This window comes from Trichoderma ghanense, assembly GCF_004382785.1.
Source record: "Trichoderma ghanense strain CCMA-1212 chromosome Unknown scaffold_5, whole genome shotgun sequence".
Taxonomy (NCBI): Eukaryota; Fungi; Ascomycota; class Sordariomycetes; order Hypocreales; family Hypocreaceae; genus Trichoderma; species Trichoderma ghanense.
Window position 1 is genome coordinate 1,158,243 of NW_027395668.1, and position 27,537 is coordinate 1,185,779.

The 27,537-nt window shown below is 53.9% G+C and overlaps 10 protein-coding genes across 10 annotated transcripts; 7 read left to right on the plus strand and 3 right to left on the minus strand.

Annotated features, from left to right (window-relative positions):
- Positions 1–786: 786 nt before the first annotated feature.
- On the plus strand, positions 787–1,746 carry CCMA1212_005361 (Cell wall mannoprotein CIS3; the record flags this gene model as incomplete). The annotated part of the gene is made up of 2 exons (XM_073702623.1): positions 787–930; positions 997–1,746. The coding sequence occupies 2 exons, from the start codon at positions 787–789 to the stop codon at positions 1,744–1,746; spliced, it is 894 nt and encodes a 297-aa protein (XP_073558820.1).
- Positions 1,747–2,492: 746 nt separating this feature from the next.
- Positions 2,493–3,344, plus strand: CCMA1212_005362 (uncharacterized protein; the record flags this gene model as incomplete). Its single annotated transcript, XM_073702624.1, has 1 exon — positions 2,493–3,344. The coding sequence occupies one exon, from the start codon at positions 2,493–2,495 to the stop codon at positions 3,342–3,344; it is 852 nt and encodes a 283-aa protein (XP_073558817.1).
- A 1,035-nt stretch (positions 3,345–4,379) lies between these two features.
- On the plus strand, positions 4,380–5,172 carry CCMA1212_005363 (Protein AIM2; the record flags this gene model as incomplete). Its single annotated transcript, XM_073702625.1, has 2 exons — positions 4,380–4,796; positions 4,855–5,172. Coding segments are annotated over 2 exons (735 nt in total), but the record flags the coding sequence as incomplete, so codon positions are not given.
- Positions 5,173–5,838: 666 nt separating this feature from the next.
- On the plus strand, positions 5,839–8,864 carry CCMA1212_005364 (uncharacterized protein; the record flags this gene model as incomplete). Its single annotated transcript, XM_073702626.1, has 2 exons — positions 5,839–8,139; positions 8,199–8,864. 2 exons carry the CDS (start codon positions 5,839–5,841, stop codon positions 8,862–8,864), a joined length of 2,967 nt encoding a protein of 988 aa, XP_073558815.1.
- Positions 8,865–9,425: 561 nt separating this feature from the next.
- Positions 9,426–13,289, minus strand: CCMA1212_005365 (putative importin subunit beta-4; the record flags this gene model as incomplete). Its single annotated transcript, XM_073702627.1, has 4 exons — positions 9,426–9,628; positions 9,688–10,430; positions 10,634–12,935; positions 13,144–13,289. Coding segments are annotated over 4 exons (3,393 nt in total), but the record flags the coding sequence as incomplete, so codon positions are not given.
- On the plus strand, positions 10,582–12,972 carry CCMA1212_005366 (uncharacterized protein; the record flags this gene model as incomplete). Its single annotated transcript, XM_073702628.1, has 1 exon — positions 10,582–12,972. One exon carries the CDS (start codon positions 10,582–10,584, stop codon positions 12,970–12,972), a length of 2,391 nt encoding a protein of 796 aa, XP_073558813.1.
- Positions 13,290–13,818: 529 nt separating the features above from the next.
- Positions 13,819–14,325, minus strand: CCMA1212_005367 (uncharacterized protein; the record flags this gene model as incomplete). Its single annotated transcript, XM_073702629.1, has 1 exon — positions 13,819–14,325. The coding sequence occupies one exon, from the start codon at positions 14,323–14,325 to the stop codon at positions 13,819–13,821; it is 507 nt and encodes a 168-aa protein (XP_073558814.1).
- A 2,311-nt stretch (positions 14,326–16,636) lies between these two features.
- CCMA1212_005368 (Ankyrin-3) lies at positions 16,637–22,314 on the plus strand (the record flags this gene model as incomplete). The annotated part of the gene is made up of 3 exons (XM_073702630.1): positions 16,637–16,786; positions 16,858–17,267; positions 17,324–22,314. Exons 1-3 carry the CDS (start codon positions 16,677–16,679, stop codon positions 22,312–22,314), a joined length of 5,511 nt encoding a protein of 1,836 aa, XP_073558821.1. The 5' UTR covers positions 16,637–16,676.
- Positions 22,315–22,948: 634 nt separating this feature from the next.
- CCMA1212_005369 (uncharacterized protein) lies at positions 22,949–24,104 on the minus strand (the record flags this gene model as incomplete). The annotated part of the gene is made up of 2 exons (XM_073702631.1): positions 22,949–23,743; positions 23,802–24,104. The coding sequence occupies 2 exons, from the start codon at positions 24,102–24,104 to the stop codon at positions 22,949–22,951; spliced, it is 1,098 nt and encodes a 365-aa protein (XP_073558822.1).
- A 1,741-nt stretch (positions 24,105–25,845) lies between these two features.
- On the plus strand, positions 25,846–27,267 carry CCMA1212_005370 (Mitochondrial chaperone BCS1; the record flags this gene model as incomplete). Its single annotated transcript, XM_073702632.1, has 1 exon — positions 25,846–27,267. One exon carries the CDS (start codon positions 25,846–25,848, stop codon positions 27,265–27,267), a length of 1,422 nt encoding a protein of 473 aa, XP_073559135.1.
- Positions 27,268–27,537: the final 270 nt, after the last annotated feature.

Genomic DNA, 27,537 nt, shown 5'->3' on the forward strand with positions numbered 1-27,537 from the left:
ATATGCAGGCGTTGCGCAGATGGCTGACTGCTAGTGTCGTCTGTATTGAGGCGTTCGCTTGCACGTCCACAGTCTCGCTTCTCGTGGATAACATCTGAACCTGTGGATTCCATCCAGTGCCATTGAATTGAGTAGTTGGCTTATATCGGAGTCTCCCGTCATAATGGCGCGTTCCTGAGGCCGTCTGTCTCGACAGTGTCGATTGTATACCCAATTAGCAATGACTAGCTGCAAGATCGAACCCCAGCTGATCCACGGCAAAGCTACGAGAGCAGCAATTCGCTGTCCCAAGAGCAGGGTTGATCAGTCGCGATGTCATACACTGGACATCTGACATCACAACGTTGCTTTCACCGCTTCACCTCCTCCAAGATTCGCGTACAGGTGGATCGACGCCCACATTTTGGGTTTCGCCAACTCTCGACGCTATTATGTGATGGCACGGCTCCGTGGCTTGCCAACTTGCCTACATCGGCCACAGCAGCAAGTCGATCGACAGGCTGAAGTTCCTGAAGCGATTGGCCGTAATGGCATCTTGGCCTGGTGAGCGAGTATATGAACCCTGACGGCTTCCCGGCCCTCCGAGCATTGCTCGTTACTTGTTCTCCCATCATTCCATCATTCCAAAGGGCAGTCGGACAATCGTTTCTTGCGTATAAAGCAAGTCTCTCGTTCTGAAACAAAAAAAAAAAAACTACTTCCAACGACGGTCAGCAACACCCCTTCAAGATAACCCGTAACCGTACTCATCAAAACTCACAGCTCACAGTCACATCAACAGCCACTATGCAACCTTCCATTCTTCTCGCCCTGCTGGGGTCGGCAATGGTCGATGCCCTTGCCCCTCGTGCCGATGCAGGCAACTGTGCTTCATCGTACAATGGACAGTTCCAGGTCACTGTTTCCAAGGTCAACAAGCGAGACATTGAAGTCAGTCCCATCCCCAACCGATGTCTTCTACTCACCTGCTTTGTATTATACTAACATGTCCCAAAGAAGCGAGACTGCAGCAACCCAAACGCCTTGCTGCTGACGCTGAACAACGGAGTCCTGAAGGATGCCAAGGGCCGCACAGGCTATATCGCATCCAACAACCAGTGGCAGTTCGACCAGCCACCTCAGCCCAATGCTCTGGCCACAAGTGGCTTCTCCGCTTGCGAGAACGGTGCGCTGGGGCTCAAGGGCTCAACCACCTTCTGGCAATGCCTCTCAGGCAACTTCTACAACCTGTACGACCGCAACTGGGCACCCCAGTGCCATCCGGTGGAGCTCGTTATCCTGCCTTGTGGTGGTGGCAGCGCTGGACACAGCAACAAGGGCAGCGAGGCCGAGGGTGGCAGTGGTGGCAATGGCGTCAACCAAGCTGTCACCGCCATCCCCGATGGCCAGCCGCAAGCCCCTGTTTCTCAGGGAGGCGATGGTCAGCCTCAGGTGCCTCCGGTCACTCAGATCAGTGACGGTCAACCTCAGGTCCCAACCGGGTCTCCTGCTCCTCCCGTTACCCAGATCAGCGACGGTCAACCTCAGGTCCCAACCGCGTCACCTGCTCCTCCCGTCACTCAGATCAGTGATGGACAGCCCCAGGCTCCCACAGGGTCGCCCCAGGTCCCCATTGGTACTGGCACCGGTGTTCCCACTTACCCTCCCATTTCGCCCACTCAGCCTCCTATCAGCGGTAGCTCCAAGGTCATTCCTGGCCTTTCGGTTGCTGTTGTCGCTGCGCTGGTTGGCATGGTTGCCTTGTAAGAGGTAATCAAGCAAATAAGGCGTTTGCTGGCTCGACGCGTCGCTTCCTGATTTACTTTGTTCGTGTGGATGCCATCCCGACCAAAGACAATGGACACAAACGAAAGACTGCCTGAAACATGACGGGCATTGTCGTTTTGTGCACTTTTCCACCGTCTTCGATGAATTGTTGACCTTGATATTTTGGAGGTGTTGCAACCTGGCAGTCCCAATTGTAATGCTGTAGAAAACGGAGGGCGATGTTCCGCTAGGAGGGGGGGGATTTCCAAGGTGTTTTTTTGGTCACAAGAACACGAACGTGCTTCGGGATGGACTGTCAGGTGTATGGACAAGGTCAACGAACGCCATCTGGAGTTGGTGAGCATAGTAGCTTGCCAAACCAGGATGGAATGGCGCGGCTCGTTGAATTTGGTATTGGCTTTGCTTCAGGTGGAGATAATACGTAGTAATACAACTGGAAGACGGCCATTCCCCCCCGCCCCGTAAATAGCAATGTCAGATCGTGATGGAGAGAGATCGTGAAGTATCGACGGCCTTGTCAAGGCTGTGTGAAGGAAGAAGACTTGGTGTTTGAATGGTGACGCAAGTTGGAGTGCGGAAAGAAGTCGCCATTTGTGATTACATAATCACATTACGGTTGCGCCTTCCACACTTGAGGCTACGCTGCCACGCATTTCTGCTTCCTTCACGATTCTGACACGCGACAATCTTCATCAATTTTCCGCAGAAAACACCACCAGGTCACAATGTCGGAATACTGGAAATCTACGCCCAAATACTGGTGCAAGCACTGCTCGGTCTACGTCCGCGACACGAAGCTCGAGCGCGCAAACCACGAGGCGACAGCAAAGCATCAAGGCGCCCTGAAGCGCTCGCTGCGAGACCTGCACCGCAACCACGAAAGAGAAGAGCGAGAGAAGGAGAGGGCGCGAAGAGAAATTGACAGGCTCAATGGCGTTGTCAGCGGATCGTCCTCTGGCTCTTCAGCCGCGCCGGCTAAGACAGCAGCACCGACGGAGGCTCAGCTCAAGTCACAGCGGGAGCAGCTGGCTGCCCTGGGGGTTGCGATTCCGACCGACTTCCGGCCCGAGATGGCTATGCCTGGCGAGTGGACGGTTACAAAGACGACTATAATCGAAGATAAGCCAGAAGCGGACGGTGAAACTTCCATCGAGGCCAGGGCAACAGGCGTTAGGAAGCGTGAAGAGACGGATGAGCAGAAGGAGGAAGAAGAGGCTATGCGAGGACTTTTCAAAAAGCCGAGGCGATGGGGTCGCGACTCCAAGACGATGCCGGATGACGAAGACCAAGACCTAGACGCGCTTCTGAGCACTGCGGTGCCGTTGAAGGCAGAAGCAAAGAGGGAAGAGGACGCCGTGAAGAAGGAGGAAAATGCTGAAGATGACGACTCTTCCAAGGTGAAGATACTGAAAGAGGAAGACGTTCCCATCAAATCAGAACCCGACGCCGAGTTGCAAGGCCAGGAGCCATCTATTCATCGAGATGCAGTTGTCAAGGCGGAAGAGACAGAAGAGCCGAGCGGCATCACGCCGGTGGTTTTCAAGAAGCGCAAACCAAAGGGAATCCGCAGCAAATGAGCGAACCGATCAGCTCTATCACAGACTGAGACAACCCAGCAGTTCAGCAATTCAGGAGGACTCGGCGGCTTTCTACCGACAAGGTGCGGCAAGGCTGCTGCAAGGTTGCGATGGATGCCCTTTTTGTCAATTTCTTCCATTTTGAGACAACAAACGGAGCATCTAGTGCAGGTCGATTGTTGGCTGATTAATCGCGACGGCCGTGAACCCCGATGGACTTTAACGGGGATAACAGCGTTTTGCATCAGCACCTTCGATGCCGAGATAGCCGTTTGATGGCCCTCCCTGGTGCGGAATTACCTGGCGCATGGTAGGATATCATCTCGGTGATTCCTTGTCCGTACAGATTCACCTAACCCACGCCGACGGGGAAAGAGTTGCTCAGTTGCAAACCCGATGATGGTTCCAGATGTCCGAGTCACTAAGAGTCTTCTAGAATTCGCGATGACTTGAAGTTGCGCAAAGCAGCCAAGCGTCGGATTTTTAGGCTGAGGACGGACAAGGGACGGGAGCCCGCTGGATCTCCCATTTGCCGCCTTGTTCCCCTGCTCTTGACTCTGGAACCCCGCCATCGTGGAGCTCCAAGAATTGCGTCACGACGCATCCTCGATAAAACAAATTGATTGCCATTTCTCCGCTGCGGCTACCCCACCAAGCAGCTCAGGAACCTTTGCGACAGCTTCAAATATCTGACAAATCGCGCTACATATTTTGTCCACCTACCTATACTCAAAGCAACTTTCTCTTCTTCATAGCAATCCTCAAACTAAATTGGAGACACTGTTGAACATAGCAAAGATGGCTTCTAACCCTCCTGCCAAATGCTGCGTCGTCGGCACCCTTCACGAGTGAGTCTTGACTGTTTCTTTTACTGTACTGTTGGCTTCCATCCAGATCCCATCCGTAGCTCGATCCCGGCCCGTCAAAGCGTCTGCTTCATAAGGCTTGCACCGCACAGATAGAGGGAAGAGAAAGAGAGACGGACAGAAACACAACGCAATCGTAGATATAGAATGAAGATGAACGCAATTTCAGTTCCTTAAAACGTTTACTGATTCTTTCTCCAGGGGTGAGCCCAAGGGCAAAGACATCAAGATCGACGGCACCATCGACGCCTACCTGGCCACTCCTCCCCCCGACAAGGCTCGCGTGGGCAAGGGCATCCTCTTCATCCCCGATGTCATTGGCATCTGGCAGAACAGCAAGCTGCTGGCCGACAATTTTGCCGCCCAGGGCTACACCGTCCTGCTGCCGGACATCTTCAACGGTGACGCCCTCAGCCTCAACCGGCCCGGCGACTTTGACTTTGGCGCCTGGATGACCAAGGGGTCAACTGGCGACAACCCTCACACCCCCGAGGCCGTGGATCCCATCATCCTCAAGGGCATCAAGGCGCTGCGCGATCTGGGCATCAATAAGATTGGTGCCGTTGGCTACTGCTTCGGCGCAAAGGTAAGCAAGCCGCTCAATTTCTAGGTAGCATCACAAGATACTGATACATGAACCGCAGTACGTCGTCCGCCACTACAAGGACGGCATCGAGGTCGGCTACGTGGCCCACCCAACCATGGTGGACGAGGACGAGCTCGCTGCCATCACCGGCCCACTGTCCATCGCCGCCGCGCAGACGGACACCATCTTCCCTGCGGAGAAGCGCCACAAGTCGGAGGAGATTCTGATCAAGACAGGCCAGCCCTTCCAGATCAACTTGTACTCGCACGTCGTTCACGGCTTCGCGGTGCGCTGCGACGTCAACGTCAAGGCTGAGAAGTTTGCCAAGGAGCAGGCCTTTTTGCAGGCTGTGGCTTGGTTCGAGGAGCATCTGTGAAGGTGGAGTGAGGAGGAAGAGCAGAAAAGTACTTGTACGCGGTCAGTTAGTGTAATGTCGCATGTGAAGCAGTAATACCAATGAACTTAACGTCTACTCTTCGGTCATCATGAGTTGCGCATTGTGTTTTCCACACAGTAGGCCATCAAGGTGTCACTGAATCTGATACTGTTTGCAGCACTAGTCTTTCACCTACCTAGTATCGTAGCTTTCGGAGAGCTTCCACCATCTAGATGCTATCCAGCTTATTTCACTTCCTCCTACAGAAAATTTCAGAGAGGCATCAGCGAGATACATCTTGAATGCATACCTACAGTAGCTACTTATTGACAACATGCTCGTCTCCTGCATCTACACGATTAGCGGCTCATGTCACCCCCCAAGCCCGCAATTCAGCGCCTGGACCACCTGTGGCAGCTGCCCCCCACAGCGCCTCAGCGCCCCAGCCCGCAAGCCACTTTTTGGCCACATGCACCTCAACTTTCCAACGTCCAACGTCCATCATCCACCTCTTCTCAACAACCCTCGCATGGCCACAGAGAGTGCGTGCGTGTCTCTCTCTTCAGCCCCCCGCCCTTGAAGATCATCTGTCATGCTTGTATGGACGCTGATACGCCTCGACCATCAGCAGCAGAAGCAGCATGACCAACTAGGTCATCCGCCGGGATGGCAGTGACCGCAGACCCGACCAACCCGATGGCCTTTTCGGCGTCGTCGAGCAAGAGCTCGTCCACCAGCCTCGCCGAGCGTCATGAGGCGTGGGGAGATGAGAACACACCGCCATTACTAGACGAGAATGAGAGTGGAGGAAGCAACGGCAGCAGCGGACATGGAAATTGGAATGGACACGCAAAGGGGAACGGAAACCAGCATGAGCATGGAAATGGGCAAAGGCATGGGCTGTCAAACGGACACGCGAATACCAGCGGCAATGCGAACAGCAATGGCAATGGCAATGGCAATAAGAACCCTCCCGTCGTTAGCCAGAGATCAAGCTCGAGCAGCCGCCGGCAGAAGGACGCCGACACGCACCGGCAGCGCAGCAACAGCGGCACCATCAGACGAGCCCCGAGCAACGACAACGTCCCCAAGCTGACGGCCGCCGAAATCCAGCAGCTGACGAACGAGCCCAAGTCGCTTCCCATTGCTGCAGCGCCAGAACTGCCGGGCAACAATGCCATTGACGAGCGTGAGGCGATCCGACAGGCGCTGATGAAGCCGCCAGACCTGCAGCGCGCAGACGAGGCATTCCACCATCCCAATGGCACCGCGGCGCTGTCCAGGGACGCCCGCACGCCCATGCGCCGCTCCGTCTCCGCCTCTAGAACGGTCTCGACACCGCCGACGAGTCGCAGTGGCCAAATGTTGCCCCCTCCGTCTCCCCGGCGGCTGTCCTTTGCGCCAACGCGGCCGCAGGAGCTGCAGCTGAATCTCGACGGCGCAAACGGGGCCGCCGCACCACCCCCGTCCATCATGACCGGCCCTCCGGCCTTTGCGGCGCAGCAGCCCGTCCAACCTCCCAGCTCCGGCGTCCGCCCTCCGTCTCCAATTCCGCCCATCATCCCACTCCCTCCCATGTCGATTCCTACCCATCTCCAGCTGGAACTGGCCCAGCAGCGCCCAAGTCCTCTCTACATCCACCAATCCTATACCAACGACATTCCATACGAGTCCCACGCTGTCAAGTTCGAGCGTCTCAAGAATGTCCTCTTGATCCCCCCCTTTCTGGAGCGCACGCTCTACTTTGGCGCCCTCGCATGTCTGGATGCCTGGCTGTACACGTTTACCATCCTCCCCATCCGATTTACCATGGCCCTGACTGTGCTGGTGCGATGGTGGATTTACGTCATCTTTAAGGAAGTCAAATGGCTGGTTGGCTTTGTGTGGTACGGCCTCGGCAGGCTATGGAGACGAGCGCGAGCAGTTCGTGGCCGCAGAATGAGCGACGTCTCCGACAGCGGTCGATCACGCAGCTGCAGTAGGGCCAGCGAAGCCTCTGTCGACGGCGCATCGCCTGGCGTCCGGCACCGGCCAAACGGCGCCAGAGCAGACTCCCGAGGCCGAACTGGCGACGATGCCACTACGCCTAAGACGCCGTCACTTCCGGCCCGTCGCCCAGGACCCAAGTCCGGCTCGTTCCGCCATCGACGCACCAAGTCGATGCCGTCCAACCTCTCGACGTTTCACAAGGCCGATCTACTGCAGGGCGCCGTCATCATATGCAGTTCGCTGGTGCTGATGAAGCTGGACGCCAGCAGGATGTACCACTTGATCCGCGCACAGTCGGCTATCAAGCTGTACGTCGTCTACAACATCCTCGAAGTCGGAGACAAGTTGCTCTCTGCGCTGGGCCAGGACATCCTCGAGTGTCTGTTCAGCTCCGAGACGCTGTCACGCAACTCATCTGGCCGGTCCAAGGTTCTGCTGCCCCTGGGCATGTTTGTGCTCGCCCTGATATACTGCGTCCTCCACTCCGTCGCCCTGTACTACCAAGTCATCACCCTCAACGTCGCCGTCAACTCGTACTCCAACGCCCTCCTTACCCTCCTCCTGTCCAACCAGTTTGTCGAGATCAAAAGCACAGTCTTCAAGCGCTTCGAAAAGGACAGCCTGTTCCAGCTGACCTGCGCGGACATTGTCGAGCGCTTCCACCTCTGGGTCATGCTGCTCATCATCGGCATGCGCAACATTGTCGAGGTCGGCGGCCTTTCGGTCCCGGGCGCCGGTATGAATGACGATCCCACCAAGGCCGCGCCTATGCACTCGCCCAGCATCCTCCCGCACAGCTTCACCGTCCTGCCGTCTTGGGTCATGTCGGGAGAGGTTCTGTCGCCGTTTCTCATTGTCGTTGGCAGCGAGATGCTGGTGGACACCATCAAGCATGCGTACGTGACCAAGTTCAACAACATGAAGCCCAAGTTTTACAGCAGGATCCTCGACATCCTGTGCAAGGACTACTACACCAATGTGAGTTTAAACGCCCTTGACACTCCTCATAATCCTCGGCAGCTAACAAACCTCACAAGGCCTTTACCACTCCCGCCCTCACCAGGCGACTCGGCCTCGCCGTCATCCCCCTTTCCTGCCTCTTTATCCGCGCCTCCATCCAGACATATCACATGCTCCTCTCCGCCCACGTCCCCATGCCCCTCCCCATATCCACGCAGACTTCCCTCACGGAAGCCTCCGCGACGCCTTCCTCGCCCGCCATGATTGCCGCCCTCAACCGCTTCGACTCCCTCATCCGCGACTCCCTCGGCCGCGCCACCTACGGTTATCCCTACGATCATCCACTGAATTCCCGTCCATGGTATAAATGGACTTCGGACGACGTCATTGCGGCAGTCACCATGGTGGTCGTCTTCTTCATCATCTTCCTCGTCCTCCTCATCATAAAGCTCCTCCTGGGCATGATCCTGCTTAAATACGCTCGGAACCGCTACGCAAAGATGAAGCAGAAGGAGGCCCTCGTTGCAGCAGGCAAGGCTGAGATTGACAGCTACAAGGCCAACGGCGTGCGAGTGGGAGGCTTCGGGGAGGTGGAAGTGACGGAGGACAAGAGGCGGTGGATCAACGCCGATCCGAGCGAGGGGCTGAAGAAGAACAAGAAGAAGGGGGAGGAGAAGACGAGTGATGAGGGGGATTATCAGGGGGTGTTTCGGTATGATATGGTAGAGAAGAGGATTTGGTAAAGGTTGAAGGGGCTTGGTAATTTGGCTCTCATGGTCTGTGGTTTGTAACGAAGAAAGGGTATTGCTCTGAAGGTTGGTTGACCTTACCATCAGAGTCGGTTACTAGCCAGATACCATAGTCGTACATGGGCACATCACGAATAGGCATACTATACAAAAAACCAACAATGCCAGCAAACATCACTTATAAGAATGAAATCAGGAACCATAAGCATGCATTCTCCAGGCATTCTGTTCCAAGCCATCGAGGGTTCCGAAAACCCCAACATAGGTATATATAGATGGATAGATATGTAGACTGATAGATAAAATCTATTGCTGATAACGACCAGCCCTTTCTATGTAAAAACGCTCCCAATTCTCAATTTTTGTTAAGCCTCCCTAGGATACCCTCTCATTCCCATCCCAATTTCCTTCATTCTTTAGCGATATGTGCAGCTCATCAAAAGGGGTATAGTGTACGTTCATGTCCTCATGTCTTCATCGTCTAGATGCCAACCTAAAAAACTTTGGTGGTCGACATCTTTTCTCGGCATCTTTAAATCATCGCAACTTCCCACTTTACTGAGAAGCACTGGCCAGCTGCAGCAGGTTGGGGTGGTTGGCAAACAGCTCCGGCTTGGCTCCGTACAGAGCCTGCACGGTGCGGTTCAGGAGCTGGCGCGTCTCGGGCTCGAGCTGCTCCTGGGGCGGTGAGAGGACCTTTTCGAAGATGCCAAGCAGCTGAGGGGTCAGCTGCTGGACGGTCTCGTTGTTTTGATCGTCTGCCGAGAATTGTTAGAACTTGATATCAACGGAACGCTTCGTTTAGAAGATGACTTACAGAGGGCGTGGATGCACTGGTAGATGGGCTCGTTCTCCTCATACTCCTCCTGCAGGGGCAGGTTGCTAACAATCGCAGGGAGAGCCTGGGCGACGAAGCCGGCGTCGGCATGCTTGATCATCATGCGAGACAGGGCACCAGCAACGTTATCCGTAATACGCATTTCCTGGATGGCCAGCATGGGCTCGAGCTTCTCCCACAGCTGGGGGTAGATGGGCACCGTCTTGGCAGTGTCGGAGGAGTGGTAGACCAGCAGACCAACAGCGTACGCGGCGTTGGACTTTGTCAGGGCGTCAGGGTCCGACAGACGTCGCATCAGGGCCTGGCCAATAGACTCGGTGTAGGGGGTAATAGCCTCGCCGGTGTACTTGATGACCTCGGCAATGGTGCCGATGGCGGTTGAGCGCTGCAGATCCTCGGTCGAGCTCGCCATCTTGTAGATGGCCTTCTCAAAGATCTTCCACAGCTCGCCAAAGTCGCGGCCCAGAGCAGCAGCAAGGCCGACAACGACATCCAGAGCGGTGTCAATGGCCAGCCAGTCGTACTCTGAGGATCCGGCGTCCTCGACCTCCTGCTCCTCGTCCTCGTCGCCGAGGTCCAGCTGGCAAGGGTGAGAGCGGGTGATGAGAAGAGTGACGACGGAGACAATCTCCTGCAGCATACCGTCCTTGGAGGCCAGGACGGCAGGACCGCAGGCCTTGAGGGTGGCGGCCACGTTGCGGTTGATGTCCGTGACAACGGAACTGATTTGCCTAGTTAGCAAAGCGCACTGGGACCTTCATAGGTAAAAATAACAGTGTAGAAAAGATGGAAGCAGATCAGAAGTAGATTACACGCGTTCTCAGCAATTGCATTTGCATCTGAGTGAGCTGGGTATAACGCAATGTTGTCATCATGCAATGGTGGGTGGCAGTCAACAGAAAGAAGAGAAACAGGAGAAACATACCGATCGCTGTCGTTGGCCCAGATCGTCATGGTAGACTCGTGAAGAGTCTGGCCAATCTTGACGATGGACGCGGGGGGAGCGGGAGTGGGGGGAAGGCCGGCCTGCCACTTAACGCCAGCACTCTCCTCCCAGACCTGGAAGACGCGAGCATACATGCGCCAGAGAGTGGAGATGGCAGTCTTGCGGCAGCCTTCGTAGTCGTGGTCGGTGAAGGGCACGACCTTCTCAATGGTCTTCTCGACATAGGTCTCGAGGTTGTTCATGTTGCAAGAGTTGGAGATGACATCGCCGAGGACGTCAAGGGCAATCTCCTGCTCCATGGCAACGGCGGTGGTGCCACCAGCGAGGTCGGCAAGATCCTCAATGTCATCCCAGTCATCCTCGCCCTCAGCAATGTCGACGTCCTCAGCATTCGGAGTCTTGACCTTGATGCGCTTTCCTCCGACAATGAGGTGGCCGTCCTCGAGCTGGCTGGGGTCGATGCCGGGAATGTCCAGCTCCTCGTCTTCCAGCTCCAGGGAAGAGAAGATGCCCTTGAAGACGCCGTCAAGGAAGTGCTCAAACTGCTCGTGGTAAACCTTGGACAGGTTGGACCAGAGGATGAAGCTCGTCTCCTTGAGTCTGGGGTTGTCCAGGCTGAGGGCTTCCTCGCTGGCCTTCATGAGGTCCATGACGTAGGGCTGGAAGGCCTCGGGGCCAACAGCCAGGGCGATGCGACCCAGGCTGTCGCAGGTGGAGCTTCTCAGGTTCATGGCATCCTCGCTGTCCTTGATCATAACAAAGTTGCCGAGGGACTTCATGACGTTCTCGAAGTAGGGCTGGAAGTCCTTTTCCATAGAGGCGGCGATGGCACCGAGGGCAGAGGCAGCGGCGGCCTTGACGCCATAGTCATCGTGATCAAGCAGCTTGACCATGGGGCCGATGAGGGTAGGGCCGTACTGAGCCATGATCTTGGTGTCGATGCCGTCGCCAAAGGTGTCGAGGGCACCGCAGGCGCAGCGGATGATGCTGATGTTGGTCTTGTCAGAAGGACCCTGCGAGGCGGACTCGAGGTTCTTCAGGACAGCCTCGATGATCTGCTGGTGGTGGGACGCCATCTCATCGGCCATCTCCTCGGCGAGGTGGATGAGGCCGACGAGGGCAGCGTGTCGGACCTTGAGCTCAGGGTCGCACAGCAGGTTGATGATGGTGGGGAGGAGAGGCTGAAGCTGGGTGGAGATGAAGTCAGGAGCACCCTCGGCAGCGTTGCCCAGGGCCAGCATAGCAGCCATGCGGTAACGGGGGTCCTGGTGTGTGGCGAAGATGGGGAACTGCTCAAGGAGAGGCACAATGACCTGGCGAGGGGGCAGCTCGTTGGCCAGCTGGTCAATCAGGCTGATGGCGACTCTGGCGGGGGACATGTCCTCCTCATCATCGGAGTCCAGGTCGATGACGATGTGCATGGCCTTGACCATGAGCTCGGCGCCAACATCCTTCATGGCCTGGATCTTCATGCGGCGGAAAGACACGGTCTGGATGAGGAAGCCAAGAGCCTGAGAACGGGGATCGTCCTCGGCGTTGGTGTTGCCGGCCAGCTCAATCATGAACATGAGCAGGTCGCGCAGGTGGAGGGCCAGAAGGGCAGAGTCGTAGGCAATGAAGGAGTGGAAAACGTCAAAAACGGTGCCGTAGCTCTCCTCATCGCCAGCCTCAACGGTGGCCTTGAGGATGTTGACCAGGCTGGGGACGAAGCCCTGCATGGTCTTGAGGGCCTGGGGGTCCTCCTCGGGGTCAACGAGCATGAGGATGGCACCAATGGCGCGGACAATGTTCATGCGGACCTCCTTGCTGTCGTCGTTGATGCGCGACTGGAACAGCTGCAGGAGCTGGTCGGTGTGGTCGCTGAAGTGCGCAGGGTCGTCCTCGAGCATGGCATAGAGGACGAAAGAGCCGACCTCACGGTGCACGACGTTGTCGCTGGTGTTGAGGGGCAGCAGCTGCTTCAGGAAGTCCTCGCCATCGCCAGACTCCATGTCTTCGCCGACGATGCCAGCAACCAGGCGGGCCAGGGAGTGGCGGTTGGCAGCAGACGTCTCCTTCAGAGTGCCCTCGAGCAGGTGCGAGCGCACAAGAGGCTTCTGGTCCTGGGAGGTGGCGCTCCAGAACTTGGACACCAGGCGCAGGGCCTGGACGGAGGCCAGCTGGCGCACAGCACTGTCTCCATGTGTAAGGGCGATCTCAATGAGTGCGAGAAGAGACTCGGGCTTGGAGTAGTAGTTCTTCTGGAGATCGGCCGTGACGGCCTTGACCTGTTCCGTGTTGGCTGTCGAGGGCTGACGTTAGCAGATGGCTTTTTGTAGGAGCAGTTGAAGGAAAGACTGTTTCTCTCTTTCTTCCGTCTTGAGCTTCGTCTCTTCGACTGTGTGCGCGTTCACGCGAAGAAGAGAAAAAGTTCTCGCGATAACGCGAAAAAGAAGACGGGCAGTGGGGGGGGAGAGAGATGGGAAGAGACGAGGCGGAGAGCGACTTACGAACTTGGCTGGCCTGCAGCAGCTGAGCGAGCTTTTCCTTGTCCATCTTGACGATTCGCTTGGAAGCACAGCGACCAAGAGAAATGCAAAAGATGGGAGGAAGAGAAAAGTCCGGTGGACGAGGTGCGAGGAAAAAAGATTTTATTTACTTCGCCTAGAGGGGAAGAAAAAAAAATTAAGATGCCAGACTCCATCCAGCAGGGACTTTTTTCGCCCCGCTTCGCCGAGGGGTCGGTCCCCAGTTTGAAAATTGCCAGGCAGCAGAAGCTCAACACTAATAAGAAGAAGGATAAGAAGCTGGAGGTTTGCGCCGAATTATAACCGCCGTTATCTGGGAGCTGACCCGTGATGTTGTTGAATTGATATGGAGCTGCTTGCTTGCTTGCGGGAAGCTAACAGATAAGCGCTAAAAGCTGTCTGTCTACAGGTGTGCGGCCTGTCTATGTGACGATGGATGTAAACGACGAGAGAATGCAGCAGAACACCATACCCAGAGAGAAAAGGAACGAGGAAGAGACCGACCAAAGAGACGAATCCACAGCCAAAGTGGCTCTCTTCGCGCCATTGTTTCGCCAAACTGCAGGAAAAACGACCAACAAGACGCAATGAAGAGACTCGGCAAGCAGGCAGCAGACCAGTCTGCCCTGCCAATGATATCATCGTCTGCAGCTGCAGCTACACCGAAAGACACACCTCGTACCCAACCATCAGCTTGCTGCAGTCCAAGCCAGCATTCATCTGAACAAGCTCGTCCACAGTGAAGCCATGAGCTTGAGCCAGGTCCCAGCAGCTGTCATTCTCCGCAACCGTTACGCTGCTACCAGGGCACTTGACGACCACCTCGAGCTTCTCCTCCGGTGCCTTGCGGCCAATGAACCAGAACAGCACGAGCAGCGACAGCCCAACCAGGACCCCAAAGTTGAGCAGCGGCATCATGTCATGTCGCCATGAAGTCTTGGGCGTCGAGTCCTGGAGAAAAGGCTCCGAGTCGCTCGCATTGTCGTCGGCGGCAGGCCCGGAGACCCGCGTCAGACGGCCGTACTGGGAGCCCGGCGCAGACTCCCAGAGGCTGCCGTCTGCGTCTCGGAAAGTGTAGACTTGGGTGTCGGAGTCGTAGCCGACGCGGGTCATGCCCTCGGGGAGGCGCTCTTCGTCGGTGTCGTAGCGAGAGAATCGAGACATGATTGCTTTGTTTGAAGTGTCGTGGAAGTCGCAGCAGTATTGGGGGGAGAAGGCACCAGGTATGATCTTCGTCTCTGATTGACTATTGCACTAAGTAGAGTCGGGATCGTGGCAGTCGAGAAACTTGTAGCAATGTGCTCATGGTGATGGATGACCAGGAAAACCGGATTCCGGCTGCGACCAGCAGCAATCATAAAGCAGAGACGCGAAGCACACGCCCAAGGGGAAAGCACAGCACAGCACAGCACAGCCAGCGTCAGCGGACAGGGAGGTTACTCGTATGCAGTGTTTGTACCGTCTGTTAGCCAGGCACCCTGCAGATGGGTCACACAGGGCTGTCCCGCTTACCAGCAGTAACCCGCCATTGCATCATGCCGCTTTGCTGCAGGGATCCACGCATCTGTCACTCCCCGACAGACCGGAGACATGATGTGACATTTGTTGCATTGAGTACGCAGGCATCTCAAGATCATTCTGGCCAAGTATCTGTGACCGTTGCTCAGTGTAGAACGAGTTGAGAGAAGGTGGAAGGTAGCAAATGTCGAGCCTCAAAAAATACAGCCTACAAGATAGAGCGGGACACGAACCGAATTCGTGTCATTGACCCTTACTTGTGAGGCCAATAGAGGTAGCTTCCAGCAATGCACGACCATCTGACTTATCGAATCACAATGCAATGCACACGACGTCCTCAGGTCCATATATGCACCATTGATGATATCAATAGAAAGCATGATGACTTGAAACGCATGAGTCTTACTTTGGGAGCTCGGGCATACCCGTAACTGATGGCTACCCTGCAAACTCTTAAGATACATACCTTATGTACCTCAGTGCCTCCTGGCCGACGGACCTTTTGACACAGGCGCCTGAAAGGCACGCATGTTCTTTGTGTGGGTAATTAAGGTAGATACGTTTATGTCTGATCTGCACCGCGCTCAAGGATAAACCAGGCCAGTAGGTAAACCCGAGAGAAAATAAAATTACCAAGATTCGTCTCGATCCATTGGAACAGCAATGACTCTACCAAAGAGCTATACCTGTAAGACTCAGCTAGAGGGCTATATTCCAGTGGAATGAATGAAGATGGCATACTGCGGCAATCAAGCACTCGTATGGGAGCCCGTTAACCAAACCAGCTTTGTGCTTCGACCAAGCGTAAGGTAACTACTAGGTATCTGTTGCTGTTGTCTCATTGTACCCACGGCATCAAACTGGGGTAAGGCCAACATGCGCCTTGCGAGGAACTCTGACAAAGGATTCGGAGACAATTGAATGTAAGGACAACGCCAGCTTAAAAGAGGTTAGGACGGTCTCAGTTCAGTGTTGGCTGTCGTGTAACATATACACGATAAGAGTGGCCGAATGGCCAATGGGGCTCGGGGTGCCCCCACGATGGACACGCCTTGCAGCTGCCCCTGCACAGCTGAGGCTCGGTGGCCAACAGCCACGAGTTGCCTTGTAGGCACAATGTACTGCAGCAGTGCATTGGTCTACACATACCTTACATCAAGCGTTTCTTACATGTACCTCGCTCTTGGGCCTGAACTCGAGTTTGGGTGGCGGATGTGTGCCCAATAACTGCAGTCGCATTGAGCCAGCAGCAGGTCGATTCGGCTAAACAGCAAGAGCCGAACCAATGACCTGCCGTTGATACTAGAAGACCAGCAAAGCATTTTTCAATTATCACCATCATCTCGATGTCAAGTCGTCTTGGTTGGCACTGGTACAGCATGGTGTACATCCCTGCTAGCTCTTGCGTGGGCCGGGCCGGGCAAAGATCGCTCGCCGCTTGTAAGTGGACTCCATCGGCAGGTACAGCTAGCTCCTGGGCGGACCTTCTCTGTTTACACACACGGACACCGGCTTCTTCATCCTCACAGCTACTTCATCTTCTTCATCATCGACTTCGTCATCATCCATGTCTTCTTGCTATCCCATATTTACATCCATGGACTCAAGATGCCACAAGTCGGCGAATCCGAGCATACCACGCCGCATAAACCCCATGTAGTGTCCAACGCCCCCCGCACAAGCTGCTCGCAAAACGAATGGGTGGGCGGGCCTGCATCGGTAATGGATGGATTCCGGGGGGGCGTCTGCACGCTGCATCAGGCTCTGCGGCAGGATTTTGCGGCTGATTGTGCTCGAGTAAAGAGCACAGTTGCGATCAGAACGGCAGGTCTATATACTGGGCAGTATAGCCCGACCGCGGCAGGCCACTGCTCCCCCCCTAGGTGTCTGATGGCTATCCACGTCTTCTGCTTCAAGCACGAAACCTCGGTCCTCTTCAACCACCGTTGCTCAACAGCTTTATCTTGTCCCTCAACTATTGTGACCCTGAGTCAAAGATGGCTCGACTTCCAATTCTCCCAATGCTTCTGATGCTATGGCTCGCGGGTCGTGCATCTGCCGATGGCGGCGATGACTTTGCAAACAATCTCGCCTCGGACTTGGGACCGTGAGTAGCTACCATACAAGTTAACAAGCGCTTTATCCCCTTCCTTTAAAGCTAAAACAGAATGTGTCTAGTATCATCGCACTCTTTGGCGAACGAGTCGTCATGCAGTTCATGAGCCAGGCAATGGGTATAGCAGACTGCATACTCTTGGCCGTCGCCCCGATTGGTGCCATTACCACTGTTGTAAGCGCCATCAGAGTGGCCGGGCCAACGTGGCTAAAATCATTCATCGGACGAGCAAGGGAGAATATGTCAGCGGCAGAGGTTGAGATTATGTCATCCACATCGGACGAGGCATGCGAACTTTGGAAGGATCATGGCGTGGTTAGGTGTCCTGGATCCGCCGACATATATCAATTTGTCTGCTTGCTTCCCAAGGGCTCTAATCTGGAATCAGTAGTCAGAATGCAAACCACTGTTCGGTGCGAGGAATTGGCGACACTCATGGACAAGGGCAAGAGTGGTATACTCCAGAGAACAAGTAAGTGTCAATCCTTTCACTCTAAATCACGATAATCTACTAAGTCATGCTGTAAGAGATAACCGGCCCGAGGTATGCTTGGAAGTCTTTCAAAGATGTGATCGGGCATATCTTGGGTAAGATGGAATCCTGTTACCGGCAACTGTTCAGCTTCCATGTTTTATTTTCACTTCCTTTATTCCAAAGAATTAGGAGACGAACCATAGTGTCTCTCGAAAACCCCGACCTTGAACCTGGTATACACCAAGACGAGTCAAGTGTGAGCACTCAGGTGGAGGTAGCAAGATGCAAGAAAACAAAGGTTACATGTAGGGTCAGTCGTCCTCATTCCATTCTCGGAAGTGAGTCTGAGAAGACGGAATCTCCCAAGGCCGATCCCGCCGGAGAAAAAGTCTCGAAAGAGGGCGAAAAGAAGGAGATAATAGTCGTTGTGGATACTTCCGACAACAGTTCGCCGAATCTTCTCCTCAACTGTCACGGCAGAATCCATCGCGGCGAAATTTACCTTGGCGCTGCCTTTGGAGCCATGCTACAAGTCGGTGCCCTGATTTATTTTGGCATCATCACGTATAACCCACCGATCAAGGGTCAGTTCTTCCTGAAAGATGGCAAAAGAATTGTCGATTATGCTTTTCCGTGTGCCGCCGGAGGAACTGTTCTTCTGATGCTAGGGTTGTTCATATGTGCCTGGATTGTCGAAAAGAGCACAACAGAAACTTGCTACGAAGCACCAGATCACGAGATGTTCGTCGTCTGGTTACAGAAGGACCATACTGTCAATGATCAGGTGTTCAAGCCCTATGCAATCTACCCATCCAGCAAACGGGAGTATATCACAACGTCTCGTCGAAGTATCAATCGACCTGACCAGGCAAAGGGCTCTTCTGCATCGCCACGAGAAAAGGCGGGGAAGAATGCACAAAGTCCGAGCTGGGACTGGAGATTGGAAAAGATTACCTTCCTCGGTGCTCTCATCGCCCTCGTTGGGTTTATTTCCCAGTTTATCGGAATGAGGGGACTCAACTGGACAGCATCAGTGGTGCAACTTGCTATCACGTTCGTGGTAACTATGATTAGAGTCATAGTTCGACGTGGACTTAACGAGTCTCCAATTCGCACTAGCTTGCTGTCGGACACTGAGCTTGACTGGTTCTCTCTGACTTTCGGGAATCTTGCTACAGCTCCGTGGGCTAGATTTGAAGACGCACCCCCCATTCAGAGTGAGCACGTTGCTTGGAAGGACGAGAGGTTCCCCAAATGGAGGGTGCGCACTGGAGGTAGCCAGCCATATCATCCCTTGAAGAACCCCGACCTGCACAGCAAAAAGGCGAGGAAGAACTCAGCAGCCCACAAGATGATGGTTACCCGCCAAAGGCTATGCACCCTCTCGAAATGGAAAAGTACAGTCTCCGAAGAGGCTGCCCTTTTGTCGCGTGCAATTGAAGCCGTTGCGCAAACGTTTCTCGGGGAGCTGCTGAATGGTACAAAGCTAGTGTGGACTATTCCAGTATCATACAAAGGAAGCGACGAGCGTATCTTCATAAAGCTGAAGAAAAGCGATGGTAAGTGGCGTGTCAAAGATGGAAAGATTGAAGCAATGCTGTCACTGTGGTTATACTCGACTCCATCGGCGAGGGATCCCGGTATCGAGACGTGTGTCAAATGGCGGGTTTTTGGGTCGACTGACTTGTGGCCTCGTTTACTTCGTGACCTCCGTTGGTGGATGCCAGAACTCGCCCCTGAGGTTTTCGGGCATACGCTGTCTGAGATCTTTGTGCCTGAAGGTCCTGATGAAAGGCTTCGGCGCTCCGTCGTCGGTTTTACGTCTGAATCTACCAGCGGCCTGGGTGGAACCGACGAAGCTGAATCCACGACCAACGAACCTGGAGATACGACCCACGGTGAGGAGAATTATCTGGTTGTCAAGTCTGAAGATTCATGGGAAAGGTTCTACTCCAGGGATCTGTTATTTGCATTCATACGTTCAGTTGCAAAGATGCCCCAAATAACTCCCGAAAGAGCGTTGAGTGAGCGACCTATACGTGACAGCAAGCCGAGAGAGGACTGGGAGCAAATGAAATTGAAAAACGGCACCATTTCCAGCTTGGTCAGAGAATTAGAGAGGATCGGCTTCGGCACACTGTCAGATGTTTACTTTGACCTTATTATGCCCCTGAGCCTAGAAAAGAAACTAACGAACGTCAAAAACATAATTGACGAAGCAATCAAGCAGGCAGAGCAGCATGAGCGGTCACGGCAATGGGAGAAGCTTGTCAGCGCTTGCTCCTCTCTTCTTGATTTGGCACAGCACTTCGACCCGGACAAGGAAGCATCCGGTCCAATGGCTGTGGCTGCCTGCCTAGAGTTCTTGTACAGGCTCCGCCATGAAGCTGACCTTCAACGACGGGAAGGAAGAATAGAAGAGGAGCTGATAACACAACTGAAGATTTTGGAAGAGGAATTAACAGTCATGGGGGAGACTTCCAGCCTATGGATCAAGAAATCTCTCGCAGAGAACAGTGGGTGCTATGCTACGACTTTCAATACGCTAATTGGCACTGCACCTGATGCCACAGGGACGTTTCCGAATAGCTTCAACATCGGCCATGAACATCGGAAACTTATGCAAACCAACAACTTGGGGGAAACACTATACTGGAACATTAAAGACCTTGAAAAAGCCGACTCTTTCGGTTGGTCGCCCCTTCATTATGCTGCCAACTTGCAACTACATGGTCTACGCATAGTCTTCTCTGAGAAGGGCGATCTTCTTAACATCAGGGACCTCATGGGGCGGACGCCGTTGCACCACGCGTGTCTCATAGGCAATGAGGCAGCAGTAGATCTGCTCCTTGACCACGATGCTCCGATTGAGGCTGCCGGAAATGACGGAATCACGGCAGTTCATTGCGCTGTACTCAACGGGAATTTAGATATCCTGAAGAAACTGGTTGAGAAGGTCGAATCAGGGCGCCAAAAACACACCAGAAAAAGCATACTCCACGTGGATCGCAACGAACGGGGCCCGATTCACTGGGCTGCGATCAAAGGAGACATCGCCCTCGTCAATTTGTTCAAGGACGAAATCAATCGCATAGATCGTTTCGGATGGGCCTGTATTCATCTCGCAGTGATATATGGGAAAACACAGCTGCTCGAACACGTTCTTGAGGACCCCACAACGATTGGAGACTTGGCCGACAATCGTTCACGCACACCTCTGCATCTTGCCGTCGAGAAGAAATCATCGCAAGCCGTTGGCGTGTTGCTCAAGGCCGGTGCTCACGTTAATGTTCAAGACAGAGACGGCTCAACTCCGCTCCACATGGCTGTTGAACAAGAGAGTATTACAGAAATGCTTATAAAAAGCCGCGCTGGTGTCAATTACACCGATATTGAGGGCCGCACCGCCCTCTTTCTCGCAGCGGAAAAAGGATCGACTGCTGTTGCTGCTTTGTTGGTAAAAAACGATGCGGATATCGCCATTGCAGCGAACGATAAAAGAACTCCACTCCATATGGCAGTTCAACACAAGGCTATTGTGCAGTTGCTTTTAGCTCAAGGTGCAAACGTCGGGGCAGCTGATGTCGAGGGCCGCACGCCACTCTGTCTTGCAGCAGCAGACGGTGCGGCTGACGTTGCAGCTTGGTTAATTGTCCGGGGCGCAAATGTGAAGACCGCAGCAAAGGATGGGAGAACGGCTCTTCACGTGGCAGTCAATCACACGAAGATCGCAGAAATGCTGTTGGAGCGTGGCGCCGACGTCAATGCTGTTGATATTGAAGGTCACACGCCACTCCATCTCGCAGCGACGGATGGCGCAGCTGAGGTCGCAGCTCTATTGACGGACGCTGGCGCAGATGTCGCAACCGCAGCAGGGGACGGGAGGACGGCTCTGCACATGGCAGTCAGATTCAAAGATATTACGAAAATGCTGTTGGAGCATGGCGCTGCTATCAATGCGGTGGACGTCGAAGGCTACACGCCGCTTTACCTGGCATCGATGGATGGTACAGCTGAAGTTGCAGCCCTATTGATTGACAGGGGTGCAGATGTCACCACCGCAGCAAAGGACGGGAGAACCCCTCTACACATGGCGCTCAGTCGAGGCCAAGAAGGGCTTGAGATTGCAAGAAAGCTTCTTGGATTCGATCCTGGCGTGAAAACAGAGAATCCCTGTGTCAACGCCACGGCCGAAGACAACGCCACTCCTCTTCACATTGCCGCAGAGTACGGCCCACCTGAAGCTGTGGAGATGTTACTGCACCTCGGCGCGAAGATCGACCAGACAGATGAGTATGGACAAACTGCATTGCTCATCTCGATATACAACGGAAATTGGGACATTGCAGATTTGTTGCTTGAAGCTCGCGCCGATACCAAGGCCGATAGCCGAATCGGATACACGCCGTTGCTTGGTGCCGTGATGGGGGACGAGGACTACATTGTAGAGAATTTGCTGGCAGCCGGAGCTGATATTGACGTTGTTGGTGAAGATGGGTATTCACCCATCCACCTTGCCGTCTCTCGCGACAATTTCAACATCTTTCACCAATTATTGAGGGCTGATGCGAACATTAACGCGGTCAATAAGTTCAACAGCCAAACGCCATTGCACTGTGCTGTTCGCATAGGAAATAGTAAAATGGTACAAACTCTGCTCGAGAAGGGGGCCAACACCGAGACACTCAACCATCTCGGCTTCTCCCCGCTACAATACGCTGTATATCGTGGAGATCTCGAAATCGTGAAACAATTCGTTCAGCATGACAAAAGACCTGGTGCTTCCATACGAAAGGCGACCCTCCAAGGGGGTAAGGATGGCGACACTCCGATGCATACCCTTTGTCAATTGACTCGTCAGGGGGGTGGAGAGCAGATCATGTGTGCGATGTTCGAAGAGCTCTGGAGCGTCGCCCCTCAAAGCGACATGATCAACGCCACGAACGAAGGAGGTCTTACGCCGCTGGACCTGGCATACTATATGCAAGATAAATATCCCACGTTTGTCCAATTGTTAATGGATGAGGGCGCAAAACTGAGCTGAAGTAGGTTGGATGATTACTCAAGGCTTGGTGTTTCTCTAGATCCGGGGGGGAACTTCTTACGAAGAATGCTGGCAAGCGATCCGTTTATCGGAGAGCCGTGGCAGTCGGAGATTGTCATTAACAACATGAGCCAAGGGGTTAGCCTGACGCATCGTCGACGTGCTCACCTTATCTACTCTGTTCCGTTCAAGGATTAGGACATGATGTGCTTACAGCTCAGCATAAGAGCATGCGGCAAAACCTCCCAGCCTCTTAGGGGGAAACGGAATCTGGAAGTAGTGCCTTGATGCAGCAAGACCCTTTGCAATATGGCTAGCGCAATTCATTATGAAAATATAAAGGGGGCTACATGCGAGTCAACGAATTTAGTTACAGAGATAGAATAACGGCATACTGTGATGTTACAGAAGTATACCTTGATAAATATGAGGCTTAGGGACTGGCTAAGTAGGCCCCCAAACTTGGCTAATCAGCATGCCGCTGGAATTATATCTTCAGGATATGTCTACATCAAGTCATCCCGTCCTATACCGAGGTACACTTCAATACCTAGGTAAACTTTCTATTCATGGGTATCTCAACTATCTCCTCTAGTCTATCCAAGCTGAACCATAACGTTCTTACCCCTTCGATCTATACCAACTCGTCCAACTCCTCAGCATCATAAAAGGGATCCTCAGCATGAAAGTTGCCAACCCCGGATATAGCAGCCACACGCAAAAGATCCCACTGGAGCTCCAACAGCTCAAAGCTCGGCAGCTGAATGGGGTCTTCGACGCGGATAGTAAAGATCTGGCCGGTCCGAAGGGCCTTGCCGAACGCGTGCTTCATGCTCCCCCAGCTGTCGCAGACGTGGCGGCTGACGTGCTTTGTGTAATCGGCGTCCGGCGGCATCACCATCCTTGGGCTGAGGCAGCTCTCCTGAAGCCAATGCCACTGCACAACAATCTCAGTTTCGGACTGGCGGAGCGGCTTCAGAGCAATGGCCGCGTTGTCCCACCAGAAGTGCAGCAAGCGGCTCATTGAGAGGGAGTTCCTGGGAGACTCGATGACGCGCAGATCGGTGGCCTGCGAGGCCCAGCGGTCTCTGGTTTCCTTGCCCCAGAAGCATGTGAGCAAGGCGTCGAGGGGCTGGAATGCGTCGCCGATGCTGGTGCAGAGGGGGAATATGTCTGCCTTTTCGGCGTCGCGGGAGACGGTGAAGAGGCACACGTCCTGCTCAAGCCTCTTTTCGGGAGCGGAGGGGATGTTGCGGTTGAAGCGGTTCGTTAATGGTGGAACAGTTGTTGCCGACGGTTGCGGTGGGACAATTTTCGCCGATGGCTGCGGTGGAACAACCTTTGCCAATGGCTGTGGTTGTTGACTGCGGGTGTTTGAGTTTGATGTGGACATGGCCTGCCTGCGGTTTGGGACGCCTGTGAGAGGATACTGTTAGCAGGGCCCAGAATATATGAGTGTATGTAGTAAGAGGCATACAGGATCGAACCGCCTCTGGTGCGGTGTACATGGCGTAGAGCAGCAGCTTCACGGGATTCTCCGTGCCATGCTTGTCAGGCCTGTAGTGGCGGATTTCTTCCAGGATCTGCCTCATCTGTGAGAGAGGCGCGATCATGATGACGGCAAACATTGTTGCGTTGAGCCCGTTGGAGGTCTCGCTGTGGACTTGATAGAGGCGCTGGAAGGACTCCAGGAGCCTCATACGGGCCTGCCACTCCGTTACATGGCCCCCGGGCAACGAGATGGTTCGAGGGTATTGCTCCTCGGGCTTTTCAGCGTGGCGTAAATGCATCTTGGGCGGTCTCTGGTTGATGACTGTGGGATAGAAGGGAAGGAAATGGGGAGCAAGTGGGAGTGATGTGATATGGAGCAAGTAGAAGAGGATGAGATGTGAAGCAAGGGTGACTACACAAGGTATGACTGCAAGGGGACATTCGGGCATCTGGAAGAGATGGGCCCTTATATATGAATACAAAGCAGATTGTTGGGACTGGGAAGCGTCAAGTTCAGCGCCACAAGACTTGGTTTGAGGCTGTGAGCTTCACGCTTGCAATCGTGGGTTAGATAGAGTTGTGTAATACACAAGTAAGCTTAAAGGCCTTGCTTAAATAGAGCATAGTTTAGTCCATCGACTTACCTTGTATGGTTCGTAACCTTCATCTCGATCATCAGGTAAACTTGTTGCCATGGCCTCCAAAGATTATACGCAACTGCCCCGAATCATCGGCTAAATAAGTTGAAACATCACTTGGAGACTGGCAGTCATTCCTTACGATGCCATCTTTGATTTCGACTTGCTGTGCCGAATGTGTGTGGGCTGTTGTGTGCACATATGCATTGGTTGCCTTATCGCCGAAACTTGTTGTGTGGCTTGTGCAATGAGTAGACACGATATTTTGACTATGACCTTTTGAGGCCTTGGGAACTGCCGAGGGATTAAAGTGAATGTGGATTAATCTTGTTTGCCTACATAGTTAGCGGCCGAGCGAGGGTGAGTTCAAGTAATGTCTCTGCATAACAATGCCAGGTTTACTCGAGTACGAGCGCCGTCTCAGGAGACCGCGGCGTCCTTGCTGTAATTTCTATGACTGTTTCTATAGTAGGAAAGGAATATAGATTGGTTGACCAGTTAGATGATGTGCTGCAGAAGTGTCCAGACACACCTCCAATAGAGAGTTTCTTCACTGCATCCTCCGAGGCTTTTGTCTTCATTTCTTAATGTATTGAGGCCCTTTCAAGGGTGTAAGTGATGTATCAACGGCACAAGCTTGGCTGTTGCCTATGCTTGTCATCATTAAAGACGCATAGAGGCAACTGCCAGACGCAGGCAAAGAGCTCACATGTCAAATGCCAAATGTCCTCTGTGCCTCCTGTATACCCGTGAGGATATGCATCGGGTTACTATGTGAGTCATGAGTTGTGATCCAGTATGGCTGGAGATTCTGCCGGACTCTTTGCCTGAAGTTTCTGAGCCGCCAGAAATCCTCTGTCACTTATGACACTTTACCTCCACTCTCAGGTTTCCATCTGACTTCCCATGCTCAATCTACCCCCCCAGTTCTAAACCCTTGGTACTTGTTTTTGAGAGTCCGTTTTCCCTTGCTGAAAAGTTGGCAGAACCCGACGTGAGTAACCGTGTATAAAAATCTAAGGTCTTTCAACTGCCCAACTACTAGATATTCCATATCGTAAAGCTTCATCCCATGAGTACAATACGGGCTATTTTCCTATGGTTGGTTTAGTCGAGCATCTGGAACAGACCTCCTAGCACAGGTGAACCCATACCTGCAATTGCCCCCTATGCGTCATGCGTATCAATCAAGTTCCTTTTTCTAATAGGATCGTAAATTTGATAAGAGCCCAAATATATGAGCCTCCTCTTCTCTTCACGATTGAACGTCTTCTCTTGTGTTGTCTTGCTCGCCAGTGCCGGAGTCAACTGATACAGTGTCGCTTAGTCAGCACGCTGCTCAACAACCACTTTTTCGCCCTCTCAACTCTCAGCAAAAGCTGCACGTCTGCCAGGTTCCGGCATGTCTGCGTCTGCGTCTGCTGCTGCTGCTTCACCATCGCCCGCGTCGGTGCTCAACCTCAATGCGCTGTTCGACAACCCGCTGTTCGCGGGAGGCATCGGGCTCGCCTCTCTAGGCGCTGCCGCCGCCTTTGCGCGCAAGGGATCCATTGCCGTCCTCGGCGCTGCTCGCCGCCGGCTGCTCGTCAACGTCGAGATCAGCAAGCAGGACGCGGCGTATCCCTGGATTCTGGCATGGCTCTCGCAGCCTCGCGAGACGCCGGGCTTCATCGCCTCGCGGCTGACGCGCATCCACAACCTGTCGGTGGCGACGGCGACGGGGTCAAAGGGACCGGGAGCCGGCGGGCCAGTCAATGCTCACTTCTTCCTCCAGCCGGGATATGGACGCCACATTGTCAAGTTCGGGAGGGCCTTTATCTCGGTCAACAGGGAGAAGCACAACACGGCCAACATGAACACCGGAGAGCCGCATGAGATTGTCCAGCTGACCACGCTGTGGGCGCATCGCCATGTCTTTGAGGACCTCTTCAGAGAGGCGCACCAGCTTGCCGCAAAGGCAAACGAAGGCAAGACGGTGGTGTATTCTGCCCGCGGGCTTGAATGGAGTCCACTCGGAGACCCTCGCAAGAAGCGACCGCTCGGCTCGGTCATCCTGGACGAGGGCGTCAAAGAGAGCATTGTCGCAGACGTCAAAGACTTTCTGTCAAGGCAACAGTGGTACGTGGACCGAGGCATTCCCTACAGGAGGGGGTACCTGTTGTTTGGCCCTCCGGGGAGTGGCAAGAGCTCTTTCATCCAAGCGCTGGCGGGAGAGCTCGACTTTGGCGTTGCCATGATCAACCTCAGCGAGATGGGCATGACGGACGACAAGCTGGCGTACCTCCTCACGAAATTGCCCAAGAGGAGCCTGCTTCTTCTGGAAGATGCAGATGCCGCCTTTGTCAACCGTCGGCAGCGAGACTCGGATGGATACAGCGGCGCAAACGTCACCTTTTCCGGTCTTCTCAACGCACTGGACGGAGTCGCTGCTGGGGAAGAGCGCATCGCGTTCCTCACAACCAATCACATTGAGCGCCTGGATCCTGCGCTGATCCGACCAGGCCGGGTGGACATGATGATCAAGATTGGTGAGGCCACGCGATATCAGGCTGCGCAGATGTGGGATCGTTTCTACGGCGATGTGGATGAGGATCACTCGGGCCGGGCACGGTTCTTGGAGCGCTTGGAAGAGCTCGGCTTGTTTGGACAATACAAGGATGGACGGGCCTCTCATCGGCACACGAGCGCTGCTGCGATCCAGGGCTTGTTCCTGTTTAACAAGAACGACATGCAAGGTGCCATCGACATGGCGGAGGGTTTGATTCCAAGGAAATTCGAGGCCGAAGACGCAACGTCCGATGGAGCTATCAAGACGCCGGTCTGAGATTTGTGGCAGTGTGAGCCATCTGTATACCAGCCATGTACACTATTTCTGTAACATCAAAGGATACCCGACAAAGAATTGTGATCATGATTTGGATTCCTTGGCCGTGCATGCCTTGATGAACAACAAGCATTCGAGCCGATCTCTTTCTTTCATCATAAAGGAATCTGAAACAAGGCAGTCTCGTGCATTTGACTCCTCTATCGAGTCTGGAAACCTTGCATGCGCCTCATAAAGGCCCATATTGCTCCTACTGACTACACTTGCTTT